General features: G+C 50.8%; 1 protein-coding gene across 2 annotated transcripts in view; it reads left to right on the top strand.

The window, feature by feature from the left end:
* LMF1 (lipase maturation factor 1) overlaps positions 1-23979 on the top strand; it is a 145184-nt gene that overhangs the window by 101131 nt on the left and 20074 nt on the right. For both annotated transcript variants that reach the window (XM_027902551.1, XM_027902550.1), the window contains exon 7: positions 23034-23211. In XM_027902551.1, coding sequence (XP_027758352.1) covers positions 23034-23211 — 178 coding nt within the window. The remainder of the gene's footprint in view (positions 1-23033; positions 23212-23979) is intronic.

The following is a 23979-nucleotide window of genomic DNA, read 5'->3' as shown; positions in this document are numbered from 1 at the left end:
GCAGAGATCAGATCAGGAAGCAGGAACTGTGAGTTGGAGGTCTTTTTTGTGTGTAAGGAAGGGCAGGGCTGGTGGTGATGGCTCTTCCTAAGGTGAGTAGAGCTGGGAAGGAGCAGAACACCCCAGGGTGAGTGCCAGGCTTTGGCACAGAGCTGTGCCTCGGGGCAGGGCTGTCCTGCTCCACGTGGTTCCACGTTCACAGAAATACCAGCGCAGGGAGCTCAGGTGGTGATGCTTCATCTGCACATCTCTGCCAGGTGACCAACCCACCCAACCTCCTTAAGCTGAAGGAGGGCAGGGTTAGATGGGATATTGGGAAGGAATCCTTCCCTGGGAGGGTGGGCAGGCCCTGGCACAAGTTGCCCAGAGAAGCTGTGGCTGCCCCTGGATCCCTGGAAGTGTCCAAGGCCAGGTTGGAGCACCCTGGGCTGGTGGAAGGTGTCCCTGCCCATGGCAGGGGAGTGGAAGTGGATGAGCTGAAGGTGCCTTCCAGCCCAAACCATTCTGGGACTCTCTCAGTGCTCTTCACTCATCCCCTTCTCACCTTGGGGGTCTCCGTCCCCAGCCAGGGCTCGTGGCCGGTGTCGCCTCCGTTGCCCTCCCGGCTCCCCCAGGGGCCCCCAAGGAGCAGCACGAGCCTGGGGGATGTCAGACAGAGCCAGGGGGACCTGGAAAAGCCAACTCCATACAATAAAGGCTCCTAATGACACGGAGTAAATGCAGGCATCAACAACCCCCCTTTAATTGGCACTTTATTGATAGTTGGCAATTACTGCCTTATTTCTGTCACGAGGGGAGTCTGCAAAGGCAGAAAGGGTCCCAGTGTAAAATGCAGCTCTGGTGCCTTTATAGCATTTCAACAAAAACCTGTTTATTTAATATTTACTGCCCTTTTCTTCATTCAGAATGACTTTTATTGACAATACTTCTGCTCTGCAAAGGAAGCAATAAAGTTTAATGTTGATATACCACTTAATTCTGCTTTTCAAGATTTGAATTGACATTACATGCAAGTTTTATTGGACATTTTATAATTGTTATTGGAGTCATGGTGGCTAGGTTGAGTTGAGTGTATTTTTCCAGATTCCAACTGGCCTGGAGAATATTGCTTTGTCAGGAACCCAAAAGAAGTTGGGCTTTAAAGAAAAAAAAAAAAAAAGGGAGTTTTTTTCCAAGTGTGAACTTATTCTTCTTGCCCAGTTCACGTTTGTAAGGGAAAAGGCTTAGTGAGTTTGGAAACATCAGAGGGGAGGGGCTGGGCAGTGGAGACTGTGCTGGAGGATGGGGGTCTGTCCACCCTTGGATTCCTGTGGGATTGTGCTGGTTCCAGTCTGCTGGAGCATCCTGGGCCACCTCCATGTCAGAGATCTGGGAGATGATGATGACAAGTTGGACATCAGGAGGAATTTCTTCACCAAAAGGGTTATCAAGCGTTGGAATGGGCTGCCCTGGGCAGTGCTGGAGTCACCACCCTGGAAGTGTTCAGACAACCCGTGGATGTGACATTTGAGGGCATGATGTAGTGGTGAACGTGGGGGTGGTGCTGGTTGATGACTGGATTTGATGATGTTAAAGGGCTTTTCCAGCCTTGACGATTCCATGATTGTGCTGAATCCATGATTGGCTGATTTCTGTAGGAGTGGAGGGGTCTGAGCCTCAGAAATACACATGTAGATCTAAAGCACTCCCCAATATTCCGGGGGAATCGAATCCAAAATGTGGCTTTGGGTGCCTGGAGCAGGGAGGGAGAGATCTTGGAGGGTCTTGGAGACCCCAGGTGAGGTCTGGACTCTGTTATTCTTGGTTCTGTGGAAGCATCAGGGCAGAGCCTGCCCATACCCCGAGGAGCTTGTGGTTTGAAGGGGGAGGGAGGCTGGAAGTGCTGCGTAGGGAAGGCAGGTCCTGCTGCTCGGTGGCTGTTTTGCCGTTCCCTGGAGCTGGCTCCTAAAAACCCTGAAGCTGCATGTTCTTCACGCCATCTAATGCACAGCTTACACCAGCAAACGTATTTCTTGGCTCCTTCTGAGCCAGGCAGTAAAATTACACTGCTTGGCAAAGGAGTTGATGAGGGGAAGCGAGAGGAAAGCCAGGAAAGCCAGGAAAAAGCCACCTTGCCCCTCGGAGCTGGCAGGTAATGCCGGGCTGGAGAGCAGAGAGGAGGCTGCAGCACCCACGAGGGAGGGGGCTGAGGTTTTTTTACAGCTGGGGAGGTGGTTTTGGCTGTGCCAGATGGGAAGGAGCTTCAGTATCACAAAGGTAAAAGCCATAAATAAATAAATGGAATGGAAAGTATAAGGCTGGTGCTGTTGGAAAGGCGGGGTCATTCCTTTGCTTCCACGCTGCCCTGGGTCACGGTCGTAAAGGCACAGTTTGGGGATGTGGGGAGAGCTTTAGGCTTTCAAATCCCTTTGGATTTGAATGAATTTGGGGATTCTGACTCCTTCATATGGCCCCTGAAAACTCCTGGCACGTGCTCCAGCACGGAGCATCCTCGTGGCTGGGGAATTCCTGGAGGGGCCCTTCGTGCCTGGATGAGCTCAGCCCCCACGTCACACGGCAGGACAGAAGTTCCCCCAGGAGAGTGGAGAAGCCTTGGTGCTGCCAGTTCTTCCCTGCCACCGTTCCTGCTTCCCTGGAGGCTTGGCAGTGGAATGACATTCGGGCAATCCCAGGATGATTTTCAGCAGGAGCCACTTGCAAAGCGGAGGGGATGACGATGCCAAGAGCGAGGCTGAATTCCAGCCTTGGAGAAGGCAGAGGTTAAACCCCCACAGCCAAACCTCCACACCCCCCCCAAAGCCAGAACCCCGACAAAGAACCCCCCCTGAGGTAGCTCCAGGAGGGACCTGCTGAGAGGGACCCCTGAGGGGGAATGTGGCAGAAACCTCCGGCTCCATTCCCTTGAAAAACAAGCTCCGAGCTCTACCCTTGCCCAGCTGGGCACTGCACCAGGGACACACAACCCCTGCTCTCCTGGGAGCTGGGAATGTGCAGGAGAGTGGGCAGCAAAGACATTTTCCTCCTCTTTTTTTTTTTTTTTTTTCCTTTTTTTTTCTTTCTAGGCAGAAAACAGTTGTTGAACAGATATTTTCTGCCTTGGCTTGGCCAAACCCCAACCTCCTAAAAACTGGGATGGAAATGGACGTTTTCCTCTCGTTGATTTTGTTCCCATCTCTCCAGTGCTGCGCAGGGGAGGCAGAGCAGGGGTTTTGCCCCGTTTCTTTTGGGAGGGCGAGGACCAAGCCCCCTCTTCCCCCACCTCTGGGGGACTGGAGGGATGAACTGCCCTCGCAGCCACACACACGCAAATTGAATCAGGCTGTGGCTGTGCCACAGCTGCAACATATTGTGTTGCTGACTTAGGAGGTAGCAGAGGTCACAGCAGCAGCCTGGAGAGAGGGAACAAAAATTAAACAGCCCCCCCACCCCCCCCTTCCCTGCAGAAAGTGTCTGAATCCAGTGTTTGTTTTCACTTGTCAGATCCGAGCTGGGGTTCGTTCCCTTTCCGGCGCTGGTGTAAATCAGAAGCGTCTCCAGGAGGATTAGTGGGGCTGCACAAGTGCCAGGCTCGTGGCAGAAGGATCAGGCCCTTGGTTAGGGCTTTAGTTCTGCACTCCCAGGACGTGTGCTCTGGTCAGGGGGTCATCTGTGAGGATAAAGCCACTGCCCCGTTTGCAGGAGGAGGGAGCAGCTGGAAAATTCGGGTGTCGTTTTGCAGTTCATTGAATCCCACAGACTGGTTTGGGTTGGAAGGGACCTTAAAGCCCATCCAGTGCCATCCCCTGCCATAGGCAGGGACACCTTCCACTAGGCCAGGTTGCTCCAAGCCTTGTCCAACCTGGCCTTGGACACTTCCAGGGATCCAGGGGCAGCCACAGCTTCTCTGGGCAACCTGTGCCAGGGCCTGCCCACCCTCCCAGGGAATGATTCCTTCCCAGTATCCCATCTAAACCTCCTCTCTTTCAGTTTAAATCCATCCCCCCCTTGTTCTGTGCCTAAAATCTTCTTCTCCTGGTGTTTTGTAGCCCCGTAGGGTGCTGAGGAACGTGGCCCAGCGTCACTGGCAGGGTGTGAGTGGGTGGGTGACACTGCTGGGGCTGGACCGTGGCTCCCCTGTGAAAACAGAGGAAATTCAGCCTTCACAAAAGTCCAAATATTGTTGATTTTGTTGTGGCTTAGAAAGAAACAGCAAATGGAGGATCCCAGGAAAATGAGGGGCAGAACATGAGGGAGCTGCTGGGGCAGGAATGGGCCCGTGGAAAACAGTTTTTGTGGCTCAGTTGTTCAGAAATCTGCTTTAGACTCGAGATGGAGGATGGAGGGAGAGCGGATAAAGGGATTTTTGGGAACCCTGAAGCTTTGGACTGGGATTATGGAGGTTAATGATCATCCCAGTCCCCCAGGCGAGGGGCGCTGGGGTCCCCCTGCCCCTCACTCCCTGTCCCCTTGGACCCCCCAGCCTTCCCTCCCTCAGCCCTGGCGCTGCTCCAGCTCAGCTTTTCTCCACAGCACAACAAGAGGAATGTGAAATCAAAGGAGTTACAGGGCAGATTTTTCTGTTACATTTAAGCCACCTTAAATTAAATACCAAGCTATACACCCCCCCCCCCCAAAAAAAAAAAAAAATTAAAAAATCCTAAGCAGGCAGAAGCCGAACTATTTAATCACTCCTAGATTTGATTTCACTTCCAGCTCGATGGTATCTGTTGCGGGGCTGCTGTGCCAGACACGAGAATACCAGCACATACCACCCCAACCCAGTAAATAGGGCTGCACTGTAATGGGGTCTGGGATTAGTTAGCAACAAGTTAAGTCCTTGCATTCTGCAGTAGTCAGAGTGACTGAGAAACACTTACTGTGAGCCATAGGAGTGCATTTAATTAGCTTCTGATTCAGGGGCGCTGGTTTTTGGGTTTTTTTTTCCCCCCTTCTTTTTTTTTTACGTCGTTAAATAAAGTGTCACCCCAAGCCAGTGCTGTAAACTCTGTTTTGATTGTGGCTGCAATAACCCCTTTGGGCGTCATTCAAATTGTACTAAACAGTTTCTGGAGAGCGCTGGTTTCTCTCAAAATAAACCAAAGTCCGGCTTTGACAAGCTCTAATGAAAAACAAATTGTTATATTACTTAGAAAAATAATTTGAAGGAAGTCTGAATTAGTTGTAAAGGTGGAAAAGGTTCAGCTACTTGAAAATAGAAATTTGGAAGGTATTTATTTTAACCATTAAGCCAGTGGCCTTGAAATACAGCCTTGTTTGTTGGGGAATGTGCCTAACGAGAGACATGAATCATGCTGTTAATCAGTATGGGAACTTGATTAATTGGAAAGGGGACCGTCAGTGACTCCAACAGGCGGAGCCGCCTGGCAGCAGCCGGAGCCTGGAGCTGGTGTGACTTCCCATCACTCATCCTGCTGGCACGCGAGGGGAGCCTGGGAGGGATCCCACAGCCCCTGCTCTGCGGCTTGGGGGGTGGATTTTGAGCTTGGAAATCAAACTTTGCTCCTGGGGGCACCGGCAGCCCGGGCTTTGGGGTGTCACTGCCTTGGGATGTCCCGCTGGAAAGGGGTGGGTTTTGCTCGAGGGGGTCCCGGAGGCGCCGATGCCCCGGACTGGGATGCCTGTCAGCTCACCTTTGCTACTGGTGGTGGTTTTGCTTATTAAACCTGAGAGCGAGGTTTTACGCCCAGCTATGAAATGAGATTTGCACGGGAGGCCCCCAGGATGGGAAGCGCTGCCATGGCCGTAAAAATGCAGCAGGAAGGGCTGGATTAGTTTTCACTGTTGACTGGGGCTCTTGGGTTCGGGGCCAGGAAGAGCTGGAGTGAGCTGGGCCATCCAAGAGCACTGTTTTTGTTTTGGAGCAGCATCTGTTTGCTCGTGTGGCAAAGGGCTACGGTGGCAGGGAGGGGAGGGAGCCTGTGGCTGTGCCAGAGGGATGAGCTCCAGCTGAGTTTCGGGTTCCTGGTGCAAGGTGCCACGTGTAGGGCTGTCCCAGTGCTGGTGGCCCAGTTTGGTGCCGTTGGCGTCACAATCTGTGCCGTGACAACCACCGTGGCCCAGCCAGGGAGAACCAGGGACCGGGTGGGCTCCGGTGGCCCCGCGTCCTTGGGAATATCGGTAAGGACCGACATTCAAAGGTCACACCAGCAAGATTTGCTTAAATGCAATGAAAACACCACCAGTGCTGGCTGCCCTTGGCGTGGCTGCCACGTTACAGCCTTCCAGGGTGCTGTCAGGGCTCATTTTCTGTGCTGCTCCGGGTCAGCCTCACACCACCTGAACTGATCCAGGGCTGGGTTGAATGACATGGCTGACACCCACCACACGTGCTCCTTGCCCTGCCAAGGCGAGAGCTGGGGAGCACTCATGCTCCTCGGGCTCTGCTGCAGGGCTGGGGTGGTGGTTTTTACCCCCGCTGGAATTCGGCGTTCGGTTTTCGCGACTCCCGCGCGCTCCAGGACGTTTGTGCCTGGAGCCCTCCAGCACAATTTCCAGGTGCTGGGGCTCGCTGAGAAGAATCAATTACAAGGATGTTGTCAGTGAAACGAGCTGGGCTGGCCAGGCTGCAAGGCCTTCCAACAGCTGCTCTTTCCAGATGGGATTCGCTCGGTGCCGCGGCGGGCGGGTCCAAACGAGGGTGGGAGATAAAGTATGTGTTGCACATGTGATTGCAGGGACGTGTAAGTGTGTGTGTAAAACAGTCTGTCTGACGAGAGCCAGACCAGCCACAAGCCAGAGATGTTGCTGGTGTCCATGACATGATCTTGACCGTGCACTGTTGCCATATTTCCAGTGTTGCAGAGGTTTTGGTGTAGCCACCAAACCTCACTAAAACCATTGCGACCCTCTGACCATGCCCAAGCCGAGGGCCTCGCCCACTAATCCATGTCAGGCGTCTTCAGGCTGTGGATTGATCCACTTTCAGTGCAATGGTTTGACAGGATGGTGAAGTTCTTCTGAGTTTAATCCTATTTTCTATCCCTTGGTCCTGATCTGAACTGGTCCCATTGCATCTTCCCAGCCCTTGGCTCTCTCCCAGCCTTTGCTGTTCGGCAGGGTGACAGTGGTGGTGGTGGTGGTATTTGGAATTTGGTTTCTCTCCTCCCACCATCTAGATTACAGGACCTTTAAATAATGTTTTCTATTCCATTTCAAAAAAGAAAAAAAAAGCAAAATCAGCTCAGCCTAACTTGAAACAGATGGCAGATTATGAACTTCTTTTCAGGGGAATTTTTAATACATGTATTATGAAGAGAATCCTTTAACGGTGTCAGATATGGACGTGTGAAGGCAGAACGTGCCCATTTCAGGGATGAAAAGGGCTGGAGTGGGCTGATGCCTTTGGTGTGGTGCTCTTGGGGCAAGGGGAGGATTCTGTTGCAGTTCATGGCTACAGTGAGATCTCCTGGCTCAAAGGAAGCTTCTTCCCATCCCTGCTTTGAAGTCTTTCCTCTGGTATCCCTGGCTGTTGGAGCAGTTCATTTGTGCTTGGGTTCCTGGGATGATTTGCCTGGAATGGTTTGGGTTGGAAGGGACCTTAAAGCCCATCCAGTCCCACCCCCTGCAATGGGCAGGGACACCTTCCACCAGCCCAGGTTGCTCCAAGCCCCGTCCAACCTGGCCTTGGACACTTCCAGGGATGGGGCAGCCACAGCTTCTCTGGGCAACCTGTGCCAGGGCCTGCCCACCCAGGTGACACCTTCTGTCCTCCCAGGTGGTCAGCTCAGGGTTTTCTAATTAATTGGCATATTCCAATAAGTGATGTTTAATTAATTTGCATATTCCAGTTAGTGATGTTCTCTCAAGTTTAAATGAGTGTGTGTTTTGTGCACGTGGATTGGTTGGATTTAAGTGCAGCTGGATGTACATCTGCAGAGCTTCCCACAGATCAGAGGTGCAGATTTTCCCACTATTCCTCACACGGATATTGGATAACTTTAATTAAATCCATTAAAATGAACCCCATGTAATTCCAGAGTAAAGGCAAAGCCGTGGAACTTGCTCTCTGGGCCGTTTGGTGATAGAGGTGAAGACGGATTTTATATTTTCCTGCTTTGATGAAAATAACTCATTTGCTTGTTCTGGGCCAAATTGCTGGTTTAATGTTTCTGTGTGATGCTGCTGCCTCCAGAGAGGTTTTATTTTGCTTTGGAAGTGTTGGGATGAGGATGCTTTAGCCCACACGCAGTTTACACAGCTGGACCATCCCATCCCCCAGGCTCCACCAGAGGCTTTATCTCCTCGGTGATGAAACAGCCAGAAATCGCAGGAAACCTGTGTCACTCTGCTTTCATCTTCCTATGAAAACTGGGGCTTTGGGGAGCTGGTGACGCAGAGAAATTGCTGATGAGGGCAGGATGCTCCTGGAGCAGCTGGGATGTGTTGGCTGGGGTGGGGATGGGCAGCGGTGCCCGGGGGGGGGGGGGGGGGGGGGGGGGGGGGGGGGGGGGGGGGGCGGGGGGGGGGGGGGGGGGGGGGGGGGGGGGGGGGGGGGGGGGGGGGGGGGGGGGGGGGGGGGGGGGGGGGGGCTCCCACCCACACGTGGGGTGGACACACTGGGCCCTGGTTGGTGGTGTGAATTGTTTACAAATTGCCTGCAGAATCGTTTGCAAACCCCAGGCCTCACCTTTGCTTGTTTAGGGGGGAATGTTTGTGACATTCCAGCATTCCCAGTCAGTTGTGGACTCCCCGTCCCTGGAGGGGTTCAAGGCCAGGAGCAGCCTGGTCTGGGGGAAGGTGTCCCTGCCCATGGCCCGTGGCAGGAGGAGGAGTAAGATGATCCTTAAGGTCCCTTCCAACCCAAACCACTCCAGGATTTTATGGTTCTGTGTTGGCATTGTGCAGAGGGTGTGGATTTTTCGTGCTGCTCAAGCCCTAAAACCTCGCGATCCGGGAGGGTGTTTGCAGCACGAGGTCTCACCTCTCCTGCTTCCCTCTGAGGGGCTCCTGAGTTTTAATTTCAGCTCTGCCAGGAGCACAGTGAGGGCCTGTCCCTCCGTGTTCCTGATTAACTGCTCCTTTCGCACGTGTGAAACCCCCTTTGGAGAGGGGTTAAGCTAAACAGGAACAGCAGAGGTTCGGGCCGGGCTCGGTGTCCACATGTGGAGCTGCTCAGGAAGAGAAATGGCACTTTAAATTTACACCCTGCTCTAATTAGAAAAACTTGCAAGGAGTGAGAAACCTCAGATTGGTGCCAGTTTTGCCGAGGCCGAGAAAGCGAGTCCTAAAAACAATGTTCCCGACTCATCACATCGGCACTGCTCGTGCCTCGTGCTGATGGGAGGAGGGATGAAAGGGGGAATCCCAGGGGCTTTCTGGTAGCCATGCAGCTGGTTCCTTCAGCTAGGAAGGATCTAAGGATCTGAACCCTCCAAAAGCTTCAAAGGCTGGTTCCCTTCTGGAAAACATGTCGTTATTAGTGAACTCAGTAGTGTTAGGGGAGACATGGGATAGCACAGGACTCCCTGCTTGCACAAATCATGGATAATACGAGGGGGTGCAGTGGGAGCAGGGAGGAAGTTTAGCAGAAAAGCTCACAAAATGAACAGTTTGGGAATGTTCAGTCCTGGATTGTGGCTTGTGTGGTATGGCACTGAGGCTTGGGAGTGCACACGGATTGATTTCTTGCATCTTGTGAGTGAACAAGCAGAGAGGGACAGGTATTACATGGAATTGTGGAATGATTTGGGTTGGAAGTTCCAACCCCCTGCCATGGGCAGGAGGACCACCTTCCACTAGACCAGGTGTCTGCATGATGCTCTGCCTCAGAGCACCTGCCACCTTACCTGAGGTGCCAAAATACAGGAGCAGTGGAAGCCTCAGGACACAATCAACATCCATTTATCATTTTCCTTGGGAAAACCGAATCAGATTGCGTTGTTTGTTTGGGAATGGCAGGAGTGGGGAGTAGGAAAGAGCCAGGGATTGCTTTTATTGCATCAATAATGTCATTTATTCCATAGCCATCCCTTGAAAACCACTTGTAATCCCCACGCAAATCCCTCTGGAGCAACAAGGGCCAATCTGCCAGTTCTGCTCATCAAACACGGATCGTTGCTGTGGCCAGAAACCTCAGAGGGAGCAGAGCCAAGGTAAAAGGGTCAGGATCTGGTGGGGGGGCCACTCTGAAACCCAGTGCAGCCAAATCAGCTCTGTCTCTGATTCCTGGGCAGATGGGATGGTGCTGGAGGCACTGTGGGGCCAACACTGCTCTTCCCTCCCCTCGAAGTGCTCAGGGGTAGACAGGGAGGTCCTAAAGATGTAGAGAGATCATTTTCCTGGGGTTATTTAGAAGAAATGTGAGCACAGATAAGAGCTGGAGCTTCAAAATGTTGCCATCCATCCTCTCTGTTCCTCCCCCTTCTCCACCCAGCAAAGAAGGGATCAGCTGGATGATCCCAGTTCGGGTGGTCGCCTGCCTCAGGCCTTGGTTCCATCAGTGAAGGGGTTGTTGGTGCTGCAGAGCCTCTGCTGGAGGGTTTTCCTTTGGTTTTATTGGAGCACAGGGAAAGGGAGATGATGTTTTCGTGGAAATCTGTACCTCAACCGTCTTGGCAGCCAAACCCGAAACGATTCGAGTCTTTTTGCCCCCAACTTCATGTTTATGGTCAATCTGAAACTCCACCTGTGATCACCACATGCTCCTCTGCAGGACTGCAGTAAATTAAAGCACAACAGGGAATTTTAAGGAATACATCCTCTTCCTTCTTGGAGTCAGGTTACATCGACCTCTGAACATCTGGACACAGTGTCTCCGGGCTCCCAGAGGTTCTGCTGCATTAAAGGTTCATCTGCCTTTGTTCAGTTCCCGGCCTTTTCCCGGCCTCGTTGCCTCCTCTGGATTCAGAGTTGCTCTCAGTGTGCCTGGCCATCCTGTAGTTGGTGTTTTATGTTCCCTGTGTAAAACACACCGTGGAACTGGAGTTGTGTCTTTCCATGGGTAAACGTAGATCCGTAACCCGGGGCCATTTACTGTGCTCGGGGGAGAAGTCTCACATAAAATACACTCATTTGTTCAAAAGCCTGAATTCTCTCTAAGCTACCGGTGACCAACATCCTAAAAGATTGAAATATAATGTTAATTTAGGGAGGAAAAAGCTATTCCTTAATATTCCCTGGGGTCACAGTCATGTGATTGGTGGTGTGATGCTCCTTTGCTTTGAAATTCCTTTGCCTGGTCTCCAGGTTGCCCTGCCAGGGTTTAATCACCACGTCCTTCTAACTGAAATAAGAGTGGAAGGGTGGGTCCTGCTGCCCTCCAGCCACTGGGTTTTGTTGGGAATGTAGAGCCGAGGGGGAGATGCCAGATCCCAATGGCCCATCCTCACCTGAGGATCAGCACATCTCCATCTCCCCCCCTAATCCCACCCCAGCCCCCGTGAGCTGCCGTGCGAAAGATCGACACCCAGGAGGAAAATGCAGCTCCAGCTTTTTGCTTTTCTGCCTTTCAGGCCCAGACCTCAGGGTTTTAAAGACTTACATATGTGTTTCACTCAGTGTGCTCCGAGTATTCCCACTGAAGTTCACTAAGTGGATAAGACTTGGCAGGATTAAAGCCAAATGAGTCCTCACCCACCATGCTGGGAAGTCTTGTTGAAGTGGCTCGTTGGAGGGGAAGGAGGAGTTCGGTACCGAACTTGCCCCTTTCATTTTATGCTTTTATTTATTTAAAGGATTTTTTTTTTTCTGAGGCAGCTTGGGGGGGCAGGGGGTGGGAGAAAAGCAAATAAAAAGCCCCAGGCTGTGGTGTAACCACCACAGGCAGATGTTGTCATGGCTACTAAACAAGAAACCTGGTTTATAAAATGAGGAAAAACAGATGAATGTGAAATAAAAGAGAAAAAAAAAAAGAGAGAGAGGCGATTCTCGAAATACTAACTCTGATGTAGAGAAAAATATAAACAGACACAGTTAGGAAATTCCGTAAGGAATATGACTTGTTCAATATTAATCATAAAGGAAAAGATTAGGAGAGCTCCAGGGGTGCCAAGTGAAACACTCCACGTGCATCCACTGCTGTGATAAGAGTCCTTGTGGTGGTTTATCCCGTGGCTGCCTGGGCTGTTGGTGCCCTTGGACAACCCTGGTGGAACGGTCCTGCTTGAAAGATGCTTCAGGGATGTACTTGGTGGTTCTGGGGCTTTTCCTCCCTGGCAGTATTTTGGCCCTGACAGCCAAAATAATTCTGTGCTTTCACTTAAAAGTTGGGAAAAAGTGGTTGTGTTTGGGGATGTGAAGGGATTTCTGTGACTGGATGGGGGCAGGGCTGGATCTGGCGTTTCTTAGTTGTCTTCCAGAGCTGAGGTCCCTGCAGGGCAGTGGCTGGGCCATCCCTGGGGTGGGGCCCAGGTGGGCTGTGCTCCCTGCTCTCCGTAGGTGCTGTGTCCCACTGCTGCTCCTCTTGTGCTTCTCTTGCCATCCTCGTTTGGAAAGATCGTGGAGACCCTGAAAGCAAAGCACTGGAGAAGTCCCAGATGCTCCTGGTTCCATCCCGAGTGCTGATGAGCTCACAGACCCCTCCTTGCCCCAGGGGGAGGTCGGAGCAGGGAGCCCTGAGGGTCTCCAGGCCCAGGCTCACCCACGAGAGGCACGTCTGGGCATGTTCCGGAGGGCCCTTTGGAGCTCGCTGGGTCCTTTCCAATCCCCTTTGGCACGGTGGGCTGGCCCCACTCGTGCTTTCTGTGGTGCCAGTGCCCTGATGTGGCCCAGGGGACCCCCGAGCAGCAGCAGCAGGGCCACCACAAGACGCCAGAAAGGAGCAGCTCCGACCACAAGTGCCGGGGAGGGAGTGCTGGGAAATACCTACGTGGGATCCCGGGTGGAAAATCCTGGGCTGAGCTGTAATTTGCTGCTTCGTTTCGCTTTCCCCCAGCCCTGGCTGAGCTGCCCCTGTGTCTGTCACGCAGAGATTTCAGGGCTCGAGTTGTGTGTTGGGAGGTTAATTCCTTGTGGCACGTCCTGTGCTCCGGAGGGTAATTCTGGAGCGCTGGGGCCGCCGCTCACAGCCCACACTGGACCCGGCTCTGGCTTTGGCACTGGTTTGTAAACACTTGGGTTTACAGAAACCTTCAGGGTTCCTTCTCGCTGTCACAAGAAATTAGGCTGCAAACCAAACATGAACTCTCTGTAACAGCGTCGAAGTCCGGAGCCTGCAGGCCCGGGGTGTGGATGCCCACCCAGGGCAGGACCTTCCAGGGCTGCAGAGCAGATTGTCCCCTGGCAGAGCCATCCAGCACAGCTGAGCAGCTGCTGCCCACTCCCACCCCTCCAGGTGCCTTTCCCTGGTCCCATGTCCTGCCTGGCACTGGCTCTGCACGTGCAGCCACGTTGCCAGAGCTCGGGTGATGCAGAAAAACTGCAAGAGCAAAGATTTCTGCGCTTTTTCCCAACTCCCTGTATTGTTTTTCCCCAGTTCTTTGCGTCTTTTCCCAACTCCCTGCATTTTCCCCCCAGCACTCTGCATCTTTTCCCAGCTGTGTGCTGAAGTGCAGCAGCCTGGGGTCATTCAGATCCTGCTCCATCCTCTCAGTTCCTTTCCAGAGCTCCTCCAGCAGCACCAGGCAGTGCCTGGCACGTTCTGTTGCCCTTGTGTGTCTTTTCCCCTCTCTGTCCTCCTGTCACTGCTGTCACCTGGCTCGGAGCAGCTCATCAGCCCTGTGCTGGACGAGGCTCTTGGAATCACAGAACGAGGCAATCCTGAAGTTTTGCTCTTTCCCTCTGTTGACAAACCCAATTGGGGAGTGAATAATGAGGATCCTTTTCAAATGAGCCCCGTGGCTGCTGTGGCTGCCCTTGGGTTTTCTTGGATGAGTCACTGTGGAGAGGAGGAACTTCCTCATGGACAGGCAGCTGTGCTTCATCCTCTGCTGCAGATTCTTTGGAGCTGGAAAACCTCAAGCTGTGTGCAGCTTTTTTTTTTTTTTTTTTTCCTCTCCAAGAGAGCATCTCTTCCTGATAACAGCACAGCTCCCCTGGGATTTGGGCTGTGCAGCAGGGCCGTGGTGACAGCTCTGGAATATTCAGCTCTCCCTGTGTTTTCCTTCCTCTTCCAAGGCCCATCTCATATGTAAGCGATCAGTGCAGCAGCAAGAGCAGGGATCTCCTCACAGCTGTGACCTTGAAAGTGGGTGGCATTTTCTGCTTCCTCTGCAGCCTCCTCCGGGATCCACAACTCATGTGATCCCATCGGAGCCAGGCCAACTTTGGGCTGGGAAAAGGAGGAAGGGACTACCAGGAAATACCCACGGCACTCACCCCTCGATGGCTGAGCCCTTCAAAGCTCCCAGGAGGAGAGAGGCTCCTCAGGCAGCTTTGAAACCCTGACTTGTCACGTGTGCAGGCAGCAGCCTGGTAGATAAATGGCTCCAAGGTCGTTGTATTCCCTCTATCCCTTTGGAGCACCTTGTCTTCCTCTGCAAAGTGAAGTGCGGGGCTTTGGCTCCTTTTAAATCCTTCCATTCCCCTCTAGTGTTGAACAGACTCAATCAGTTCCTGCACTGGGGGGTTATTTCAGATTTCTACAAGCAAATAAATGCATGTAAATGAAATGAAGGCCTCCCCAGCGAGGCTGGAGCAATGAGCTTCCCAGTCCTCCTGGGTTCCACACGACCTCCCCTGGCTCAGCCACCCTCAGCATCATTTCATCCCATGTGGAAAGAGCTGCTCAGGGTGGGAAAGAACTGAAAAATCTCCTTTTTTTTTTTTCTTTTTTTTCCTGTCATTTCATGATTTACACCTTGCTCCCATTGTAACCTAAATTACAAGCAAGGCTGAAAAGAAACTGCTGCAGATGGCAGCATAAAAATGTGATTTTTAACAAGTTTTGTGTTTTCTTAAGCATATCTGGTTTTGCCCAACGTACATTTCATTTGCTGTTTATTTAGCCCCCACCACTGACAGCTCAGGGATTGCTCAGCTGCCATCTGGGATGGAAGGAAAAGGCATTTTCCCCCACTTTTTCCTCTTCTGACCTTGGAAAATTTAGCAAAGGTTTGATATCCAGTGGTTGGGCATTTTGTATTTTAAATGTCAGGGAGCTGGTTACATCCAGGAGTTGGATTTAGAATCATGGAATCTTGGAATGGTTTGAGTTGGAAGGGACCTTGAAGACCACCCAGTCCCACCCCCTGCCATGGGCAGGGACACCTTCCACCAGCCCAGGTCGCTCCAAGCCCCATCCAACCTGGCCTTGGACACTCCCAGGGGTCCAGGGGCAGCCACAGCTTCTCTGGGCAACCTGTGCCAGGGCCTGCCCAAGGACATCCATGATCCAGGTGGGTCCCTTCCAACTCACAGTGTGCTACGATTCTGTGAGATGTTTCTCACAATTTTTGACCCCTTTTCCAGCAGTGGAGGGCAGGATCTGGGGAGGTGCTGCCGAGGCACCGTTCTGCACTTCCTTCCCATTTCTCCTCTTTTTTTTTTTTTTTTTTTTATTAAATGTAGCATTTCTATAAAATTTTTACATCCACTACTTCTTTTTTTTTTTCTTTTATCCCTGAGGCTTTTGCAGCTTTGCTTTATTGAAATCAAATGTACCCAGCCCCGACTGAGGCACGGGGTGAGTTTTCCTCGCCGCGTTTTCCCGCCGCGGCTGTTTCCCGTTTCTCCCGAGCTGCGGAAGCCCCCGGATGGCGGCTCAGGGATCGGGTCCCTGTGTTTTTGCCCCGAACGTGCTGCAAGAGGTTGGTTTGGTTGGAAAAATCCGGGTCATCCTGGAGCTTGAAGCGCACCCAGCCTTGGCTTTCAGTGCCCCCGTCGCCAGCTCAAGTTAAACATTTCGGTGCAGATGTTGCCGAGGGCTCAAAGTTACCGAAATTATGGATTTGAGCGAGGCAAGGGGAGGAGCTGCAGAAAGATCTGAGTCACAGAAGCCACCAGTGTTTTCCACGCTGGTGTCAGGCTGATCAGATGTGACATCCCTCTCTTTTTCCTTGAGCTCTCCCCGTGCCTGCGGATTTGGTCGCGTCCTTTCCTTTTAGCTTGAAAAGGCAAAGATTTGAATCTGTGTCGGGCTTGGAATGCCAGTGAATTGGGGCAGCACGCTCCCAATCTGGCTTCTGCAGATGTCTCCACAGCTGGTTGAACCAAAACCTTGGATTTGACTGGTTTGGAAAAGGAGTTTGGGCACAGATCCCGTTTGCCTGTGCCAGGGCTGTCTGAGGTCGGAGGTGCTCAGCCTTCCCATCCAAGAACCTTGTTTTCTCCATCCTCTCTCTTTAATATCAATTTAAGCCTAATTTTACCAAGATCTCGACAGACTAGGGAAAACGTGTGCTATCAGAAGAGATTTTTCCTGGTGTGTTTGTTCTCTTCCCCTTCTTCCCAAAAAAAAAAAACGGATTTTGCTCTTGTTTTGGCAATTGTTACATGTGTCTAAATATTGTAGGAAAAGTGAAATTCAAAGGAGCAGTGACTGGATGGGGAAAGGGAATGGAAGTATTTTCGCCAGAAGTATTTTAGCATTCTTTCAGTCAAGGATTATAAACAGTTCCATGTGACTTCAGGCTGATCCAGGATTTGAGAGCAGGGTTTAATTCACATCATTTCTCGCAGAGGGAGTTTTGAACCCACACGCCTCTCAGTGAAGAAATGTCCTAATTAGTGGAGAAAAGGATATTCTGGAAGAAGGGCTTTTACTTTTTAGTCTTGGGGCTGTTCTATTATTGATCATCCAATAATCACCCAGCATTTATTCCAGGGGAGTTCTGTGCTTTGCTGTGTAATTTAGGATTGAGTTATTGATCGATGCCAATTGACAGCCCATTCCAGGCTGCAATTAAACCAGGAGAGACCTCAAATGAGGATTGTTCCTGCTGGGCTGGAAAATGCTTTTGCTGAGTCCTTCTTTTGCTGGCTGTCGATATCAGGAGATAATCCTGGCTCTGCAGCACAAATGGCAAATGAAACGGTGTTTGTGGTTTGACCAGCTCAGGAGTCAAAGCACTGACTGGTTTGTCTGCACCCCCTTCCAGAGGCACATCCAGCCAACGGCACAACCCGTGTAACTGTTCAGGCTTTCTGACAGTTTTATAACCTTAAATTTGCACCTTATGGAAAACCGTGACAGTTAATGATTAATTGCCCTGTTGGAATTTTTCTTATGATGTCTTAATATCCGAGCGTGGAGCAGAGCTCAGCAGAGAGGAAAATAAAAACCTGCAGTGAAACGCTCCCAGAACAACTTGATAGGCAAGAACTGCCCGGTCCTGCCAGTGCCGTCCAAGAGACACCGTTATATTTAGGATTATTTTTTTTAAAACTGTAATACTTGGGGTTTTGGGTGTCCAGCTCAAATTTGAAACTGGTTTGAGAGGAAGCTGTGAAAAAAAATTCCATGGGTGCATTCTTCACTTTTCAATAAGGAAGTTGCTTTCGCTATAACAAACCAACTGTTAACCAAAACAGGCTGAATTTAACCAAAACTCCGCTGCTGCTGCACTCTGGAAAGACCCAAAAGTTGTGTTATCCAGAGTAATTCTGTCATTTTTCAGAGTCCACGCTTTCAGCTTATTTGCTGTTGATTTGCCTTGTCTTGCCCCATCCCTGGAAGTGTTCAAGGCCAGGTTGGTTTTGGAGCATCCTGGTCCTTGGTGGAAGGTGTCCCGCAAAGCCTCCTGGATCGCAACACAGCAGGGCTCCCGGGAAAGGTGCTCAGAGCTGGGTCTGGCCCATTTAATATTTGGACGAATCCACGAGTTCTGATTGGAACAAACCCCTCCCAACCTGCTCTCCCCGTGGAGGAGGCAGATGGAGGGCCAAGCGTGACGTCCCCCCGGAGCGCGCGGCGCTCCTTCCAACATTCCCATCTGGAGATACCACTGGAGCAGAGCACTTCTGCTGGACTCCGGCTTTCCATCTGCCGTAAAAGCGCTTTTAATGAGCGGGATGGAGCTGGTTAGTGAAACCCTCGGACCGTTAATGGACGCAGAGGTTTTTAACGTGCTGTTTGACTTTATTGACGGAATGAGCTCATCGGAGCGAGCGCGCCGGCTGAGGAAACCCAGGCGTGTTGTGGGGGGGAGCAATGTGCTGCCTTTGCACTGCTCTCTTGTCCTCTGGATGGATCCTGAAACGTTTTTCGAGTGGCACGTGTGGAGCTCTGTGCTGGTGGTGGGATGTCACCGTTTCTTGCTCTGTGCTGGTGGGACTGAGGTGGGAAAAACCCTCTAAGACCTTCAAGTCCACCCGTTCCCCCAGCACTGCCAAGGCCACCACTAACCCATGTCCCCAAGTGCCACATCCACAAGGCTTTTAAATCCCTCCAGGGATGGGGACTCCCCAGACAGCCCTTTCCATGAAGGAATTCTTCCCCAATACCCAATCTCAACCAACTAAAGAGGCCTGCCACTAAAATCAATTTCTCAGAGCAAACTGGGGTAAAGTCAGGAAGGAGTTCTCTTAAATTGCCCCTCTGGTGCAGGATGCTGCTGAAAAAGCTCGCTGAGGTTCACTGGTCCGTGGAAATGCTTTTTGGCCTTTCGTAAAAATACAAATAATGTGTTGAAAGATTGTTGCCGTTAAGTGTCTTCGTGGCAGCTCCCCCCCCCTTTAGGAAGGAACTTCACCATCAGGGCTGGAGAGATCTTGATAATTCAGAGCAGAGTAGCGAAGAATTCCTTCCTTCTGTAAAATTATCCTTTCGTTTTATGGTGGTGCCACACTCCCATGAGCAGTCCTTGGGCAGCTCTTCAGCCTGACACGGATTAAGGTGGAACTGTCGCCTCTAGCAAAGAGTCAAGGGATCAAGCAACACCGAGGGGTGTTTTACATAACAAAGCTGCAGAGCAGGATAAATGTGTCAAAGCCAGCAACTCAGAGGCACATCTGGGCTCTGCAGGAGCAGGACAGGAGGAGCCTGGTTGCGTTTCAGACTCAAAGTGAGCAACTCATCCTAAATCCACGCTGGGGATCTGGGTAATTGAGTTAAAGGGATACAGTTTCGGAGCATGGAAATGCTCACTGCCAGGTCTGGGGTTTAACTCCTTGGGCCCTGGGTTTGTTGCTCATCCCGGTATCCCAACCCCAGTCCTGGGTGGTTTAGAAGGGCACTGAGCCACTGGCTGGCTGTCCATCCACCTGACCACTCAGCACTGGAAATCCCAAAGGGAATCTTAAAGGATTCCCACGGAATCCTTTAGGTTGGAAAAGCCTTCCAAGACCATCAGGTCCCCCCTGTGCCCGATGCCCACCCTGTCCCCCAGCCCAGAGCACTGAGTGCCACGGCCAGGCCTTCCTTGGACACCTCCAGGGATGGGACTCCAAACCTCCCTGGGCAACCCCTGCCAGTGCCTCACCACCCTTTCCAGGGAGAAATTCTTCCTGAGAGGAAAGGAGGAGTTGTTTTGTTCCTCAGTATTTCCACTGTACATTTATAAGTTCAGAGGAATCTCCATCTACGTAAGTATTTCTAAATGTTTTTAAAGTATAAATATAAATATTTATAAATATAGCACCTCATAAAGTGTTTGTTAATATATATTTGTAAATATTACAAATGTATAAATATTATTAATACTGAGCTCTGCTTTTTAGGGATAAATATGGGTATTTTTTAGCACAGTTGTTCAAACCCCAGTATATGACGTGAATTTTAAAATGCTCTCAATTCTAAATAATTCCTCTGGCTCTAAATTAATTTTCTTCAGCCCTAATGAGAGTTGTGTGGGCAACTGTGCAATGTATGTCTCGAGGTTTATTATTTCCTTATTTCTGTATTAAATGTGGTCATAACACGTGGGTTCCCTCCTATCATCTTGTGGGAAGGAAACACGAAGGAGCCTTTACCTTGTTTGGATACCAAATTTGGGCTGTTCCCTCGCCCCATGATATTCCCAGTGAGTTGGGAAGGTGCTTCCAACCCTTCTGGAATCTCAGGGCTGATGTCCCCGAAGAATGTCCAGGTGTCCTCTGACATCAGGGGGTCCCATGGCAGGGGAGGGATGGAGAAAGGGGAAATTATAAATGGGGGGGGAAATTAAATATTTTTGCTGTTGTCATTTAATGGGAATATTTTTTTGCCCATGCCTGTGAAAACTTTTGGGGAAAACTGCATAAATAATTTCTAGGAAGAGTTTAACAAACACACTGTGGTGCAGGGAGAGTTGACTCTCCTTTGGGGCAGCAGGAAGGACTGGATGGCTCTTGAGGTCTCCTCCAGCCTTCTGGTAATTTTTTTTTCTCTTTAAATGAATGAAAGTCCTTCCAGACATCCCAATTTTGGCTTTTCTGCTCCAGTGGCTTAATCCCAGCAAACCCCAGTGCAGTGAGGTGACTTTGTCCTTGTGCTCAGACGGAGCCCTGGGCCATGTTTTAAGAGTTTACAGCCCATTGTTGTTCCTTCTGGACAAATATACAGTCTGGGACACAGAATATGAGCTTCCTCTACCTACTGTATGTTTATAACAATCTGTGATTTCCCAAAAAAAAAAAAAAAATTAAACCCCAGCCAAACAAAGGAGTGCAACCTGTAAAAAAGTTATGGGTGTAGGTGCCCGTTTTCTGACGGAGGGGTTTGGGAACAGTGCAGGGGACAGAAATGTAAGGAATAATTGTTTTTGGGCCTAGAACCAGGAAAACTACTTTTCCAAATTAATCCAGCGAGAGCCATGAATCCACAGTATTTCATATCACACTTCATAAAACTCCAGTCATAATCCATAAAACTGACATTATTAGATTAAAAAACCTCAGTTCCTCCTAGAAGGAGCTCGCTCATTAGACATGCTGTAGTTTTATAACCTTAAAGTTCCTACCCAATTACCATGATTAATACTGTGCTTTAATAAAAAATTTCTCAAAATCACCACAGGGGTTGATCCCATCTGTTTGTTATAATTGTGCATTTAAATATTGTCCAGCAAGAGAAAGACACTGTAAACACAGATCAGGAGCAAGGTGGGGAGGGCACAGCCCATCCAAGGCACCAGAGATGCCAAGGGTGGAGATAGGGAGATAGAGCTGGTTGGGATGGGGCAGGAGCATGGAAGAGCCAAGGCTGGAATGTGCTAAAGGTTGGTATTGCTGAGAGATGTGTGTGATAAACTCTCCTTCTTCAAGGGGAAGGAGCGGCCTGGGAGTGTCCAGCCTGGAGAAGAGAAGGTTCCAGGGGGACCTTAAAGCCCATTCCAGGGCCTGAAGGGGCTCCAAGGGAGGTAGAGAAGGACTTGGGACAAGGGATGGAAGGACAGGGCAAGGGGAAATGGCTTCCCACTGCCAGAGTTAGATGGGATATTGGGAAGGAATTCCCCCCTGTGAGGGTGGGGAGGCCCTGGCACAGGTTGCCCAGAGAAGCTGTGGCTGCCCCTGGATCCCTGGGAGTGTCCAAGGTCAGGTTGGAGCAACCTGGGCTGGTGGAAGGTGTCCCTGCCCATGGCAGGGGGTGGAATGGGATGGGCTTTAAGGTCTCTTGCCCCCCAAACCATTCAGTGATGATGATGATGATGATGATGATGATGATGATGATGATGATGATGAAATAAGATAAAACTCCTGCAGCCACAGCCATGGGGCCGTTTGCTGGGACACCCACCGTGAGCAGGTGTGAAAAGCCCTGTTCTCCTGTGAGCTGCCTTTGAAGCAGGAGTCCCTTTGAGGTTTGTCCTTGCAAATCCTGGGGGTCTGTGGGGCTCAGCCCCCTCCTCGGGCAGGGAACACCACACGACCCCCCGTCTGAATCCTCAGGAGCTGCAACTCCAGAGGAACCCAGATGAAAACGCGTCGGTTCACGATTCCACCCACAGAAAACGCCAAACTTGTATTATTTTTGAATCCCCCTGATTTTTGTTTTCAGGGCTGCTGGAAATAAGATCTCTTTGCTTCTGACTTCTGAGCAGTAACGAGGTGAATCGCTGCTGCAAACACCTCCCGTGGACCACCCAGCTCCTCAGAGCTGGAAGCCACGAGTGCCAAAGTGCACAACTATTTTCTTAACACGGCTGAGGTTGCACGAGGCAAAACACTCCAGAAAAGGAGCAGAGTCCCCCTAACGAGGTGGCCAAGTGAGAAGTGTGTTAATGAGCACAGGCTGATTAATATGCATGGAACCAAATCACATCTGGGTCAAAGGGGGAGCCCCCAAACCCTGAGTGTAACGTGTTCTCTTCAAGGGCCCAACATGTGTGTGTGATTCAGATTTAAATAGCTTTTTTCCCCCTCATAATTCTGGATAATTGTCCAACTCTGCATAAATTCTTTTTTTTTTTTAACTCAATAATAGTTAGGATTTTTGTTCCTCACTGTGATTGGTCAGACCTTTCATTTTTGTAAGATTCTGTGACTTTCTGAAGAGTCCTGCTGGGCTTTTAAAAATCGTGGCTTGCAAATCACCGTATCGAAAAACATGGTGCCAGTCACATAAAATACAGAATTACATGGGGTTAACATTTATTTGTTGTCGTTTTTAATGAGAAAACATGGATCTTTTTTTAACAGAACGCTGGCTGAGAGTCCTCAGAGCAAAATTGTCCATCTGTTATTGATGTTTGTACGTGGAATAATGTTTTGGGAGACCAGCTCTTAATTTGGGACACCAACCTGCACACTGAGCGTGTTTCAGGGCACGCTGGAGGGAGTCAGCCTGGAATAAACCGCAGGGAAATTCCAGGTTATGCAGATATGTCAAGGTGGGGGGGGAGGACTTGTAATTAAGACTTTGTAATTGGGGGATTTGGGTCCTGTTCCAGGTTCACAGAAGCTAGAATTTAAAACAAACAAACAAAAAAAAGCTTTTTCAAAAGCACACCTCTGTATTTAATGCTTTATTTCCTCCCAGAGGGTCCCACAGAGCTCTGGGCAGCAGCACCAGGAGCTCCATGGAAATCAAATCACTCCATACCCCTGGCTGATCCCTCTCCTGCTGAAAACCAGGGAAAAGCTCCCACTGTGAGCTCAGGAAGACACTTGGGCAGGGAGGGAAGGTTTGCCGTGCTGGAAGATCGGCGAAGTCTGCGTTAGGGCACCAAGATGCAGCACCCCGCTCTCCTGGTGGAATTTGAGGAGATTAAACACCTTCTGGTGCCTTCTTCCCGTTTCAGGTGCTTCTGATCATCAGTGGGAACCTGAGCTTCCTGAACTGGCTGACCATGGTGCCCAGCATCGCCTGCTTCGACGATGCCAGCCTGGGATTCCTGTTCAGCCCCCGGCGCGGGGCCGTGAGGGAACGGGCGGCGCGGATGCAGCTCCGACAGGGACAGGGAGAGAGGCTTCCCCTGGGTGAGTTCTTGCCAGAGGGGAAAAAGGTTGGGCAGATGTGTTTGGCTCCAAAGCTCTCGCCTCCTTTGGAGCTCAGCTGGGCGGGCAGGGAGGACCCTCTGTGGGGTGGAGGATGCCTGGAGCTCATGGTGCTGATGGTGGTGTGAAGCTGGTGGTTGTTTCACTGCCAGGGGGAGATTCCCATGGGGACACTGCTGCCAGGACACATCCTCCATGCAGGGCCGGTGTCCACAGCAAGTCCAGGCAGCTGCAGCTCTTGAAAGTCCGTGCTCTTTGCTCTCACCCCAGCGAGCACCAGAATCCAACCCCAAATAAGTTTTCCAGCAGCCCTGCTCCAGAAGACGCAGCAGTGGGATGTTTCTCGTGGTGCTGTGCAACAGATGTAGAGTTGTGTTTGTAGCATTTTTCAAAACCACACATAGGCAACAAATTGCCTGTAATATCAACAGCAATCACAGATGCTCGTCTTTAAATGCACTGAACATCTGTCAGAAGAATGAAAAGTGTCAACAAGACTCAGCATCCCTCTTCAGTCCTTTCTCATCTACCAAGGAGCAGCTTATTAACCAAAAATGTTGCTTCCAGCAGCTAATGCAGCTTCATTAAACTTTCTGTGTCCCTTATTTTACAGATTTTGCTGGAATAAACCTTAATCAGCTTTTCCCCTCCCGTAGCTTTGCTTTAGAGGCTGGGAGAGCCTCAAGCTTTCCTACCGACTCTGTTCATGCCTCCAGTCCCAAACAACACTCAGGCTGCACCTTCCTTTGA

Source organism: Empidonax traillii, unplaced genomic scaffold, assembly GCF_003031625.1.
Source record: "Empidonax traillii isolate 1590-97213 ecotype Southwest subspecies unplaced genomic scaffold, ASM303162v1 scaffold888:size428694, whole genome shotgun sequence".
NCBI lineage: Eukaryota > Metazoa > Chordata > Aves > Passeriformes > Tyrannidae > Empidonax > Empidonax traillii.
This window is presented reverse-complemented; position numbering and strand designations above follow the sequence as displayed.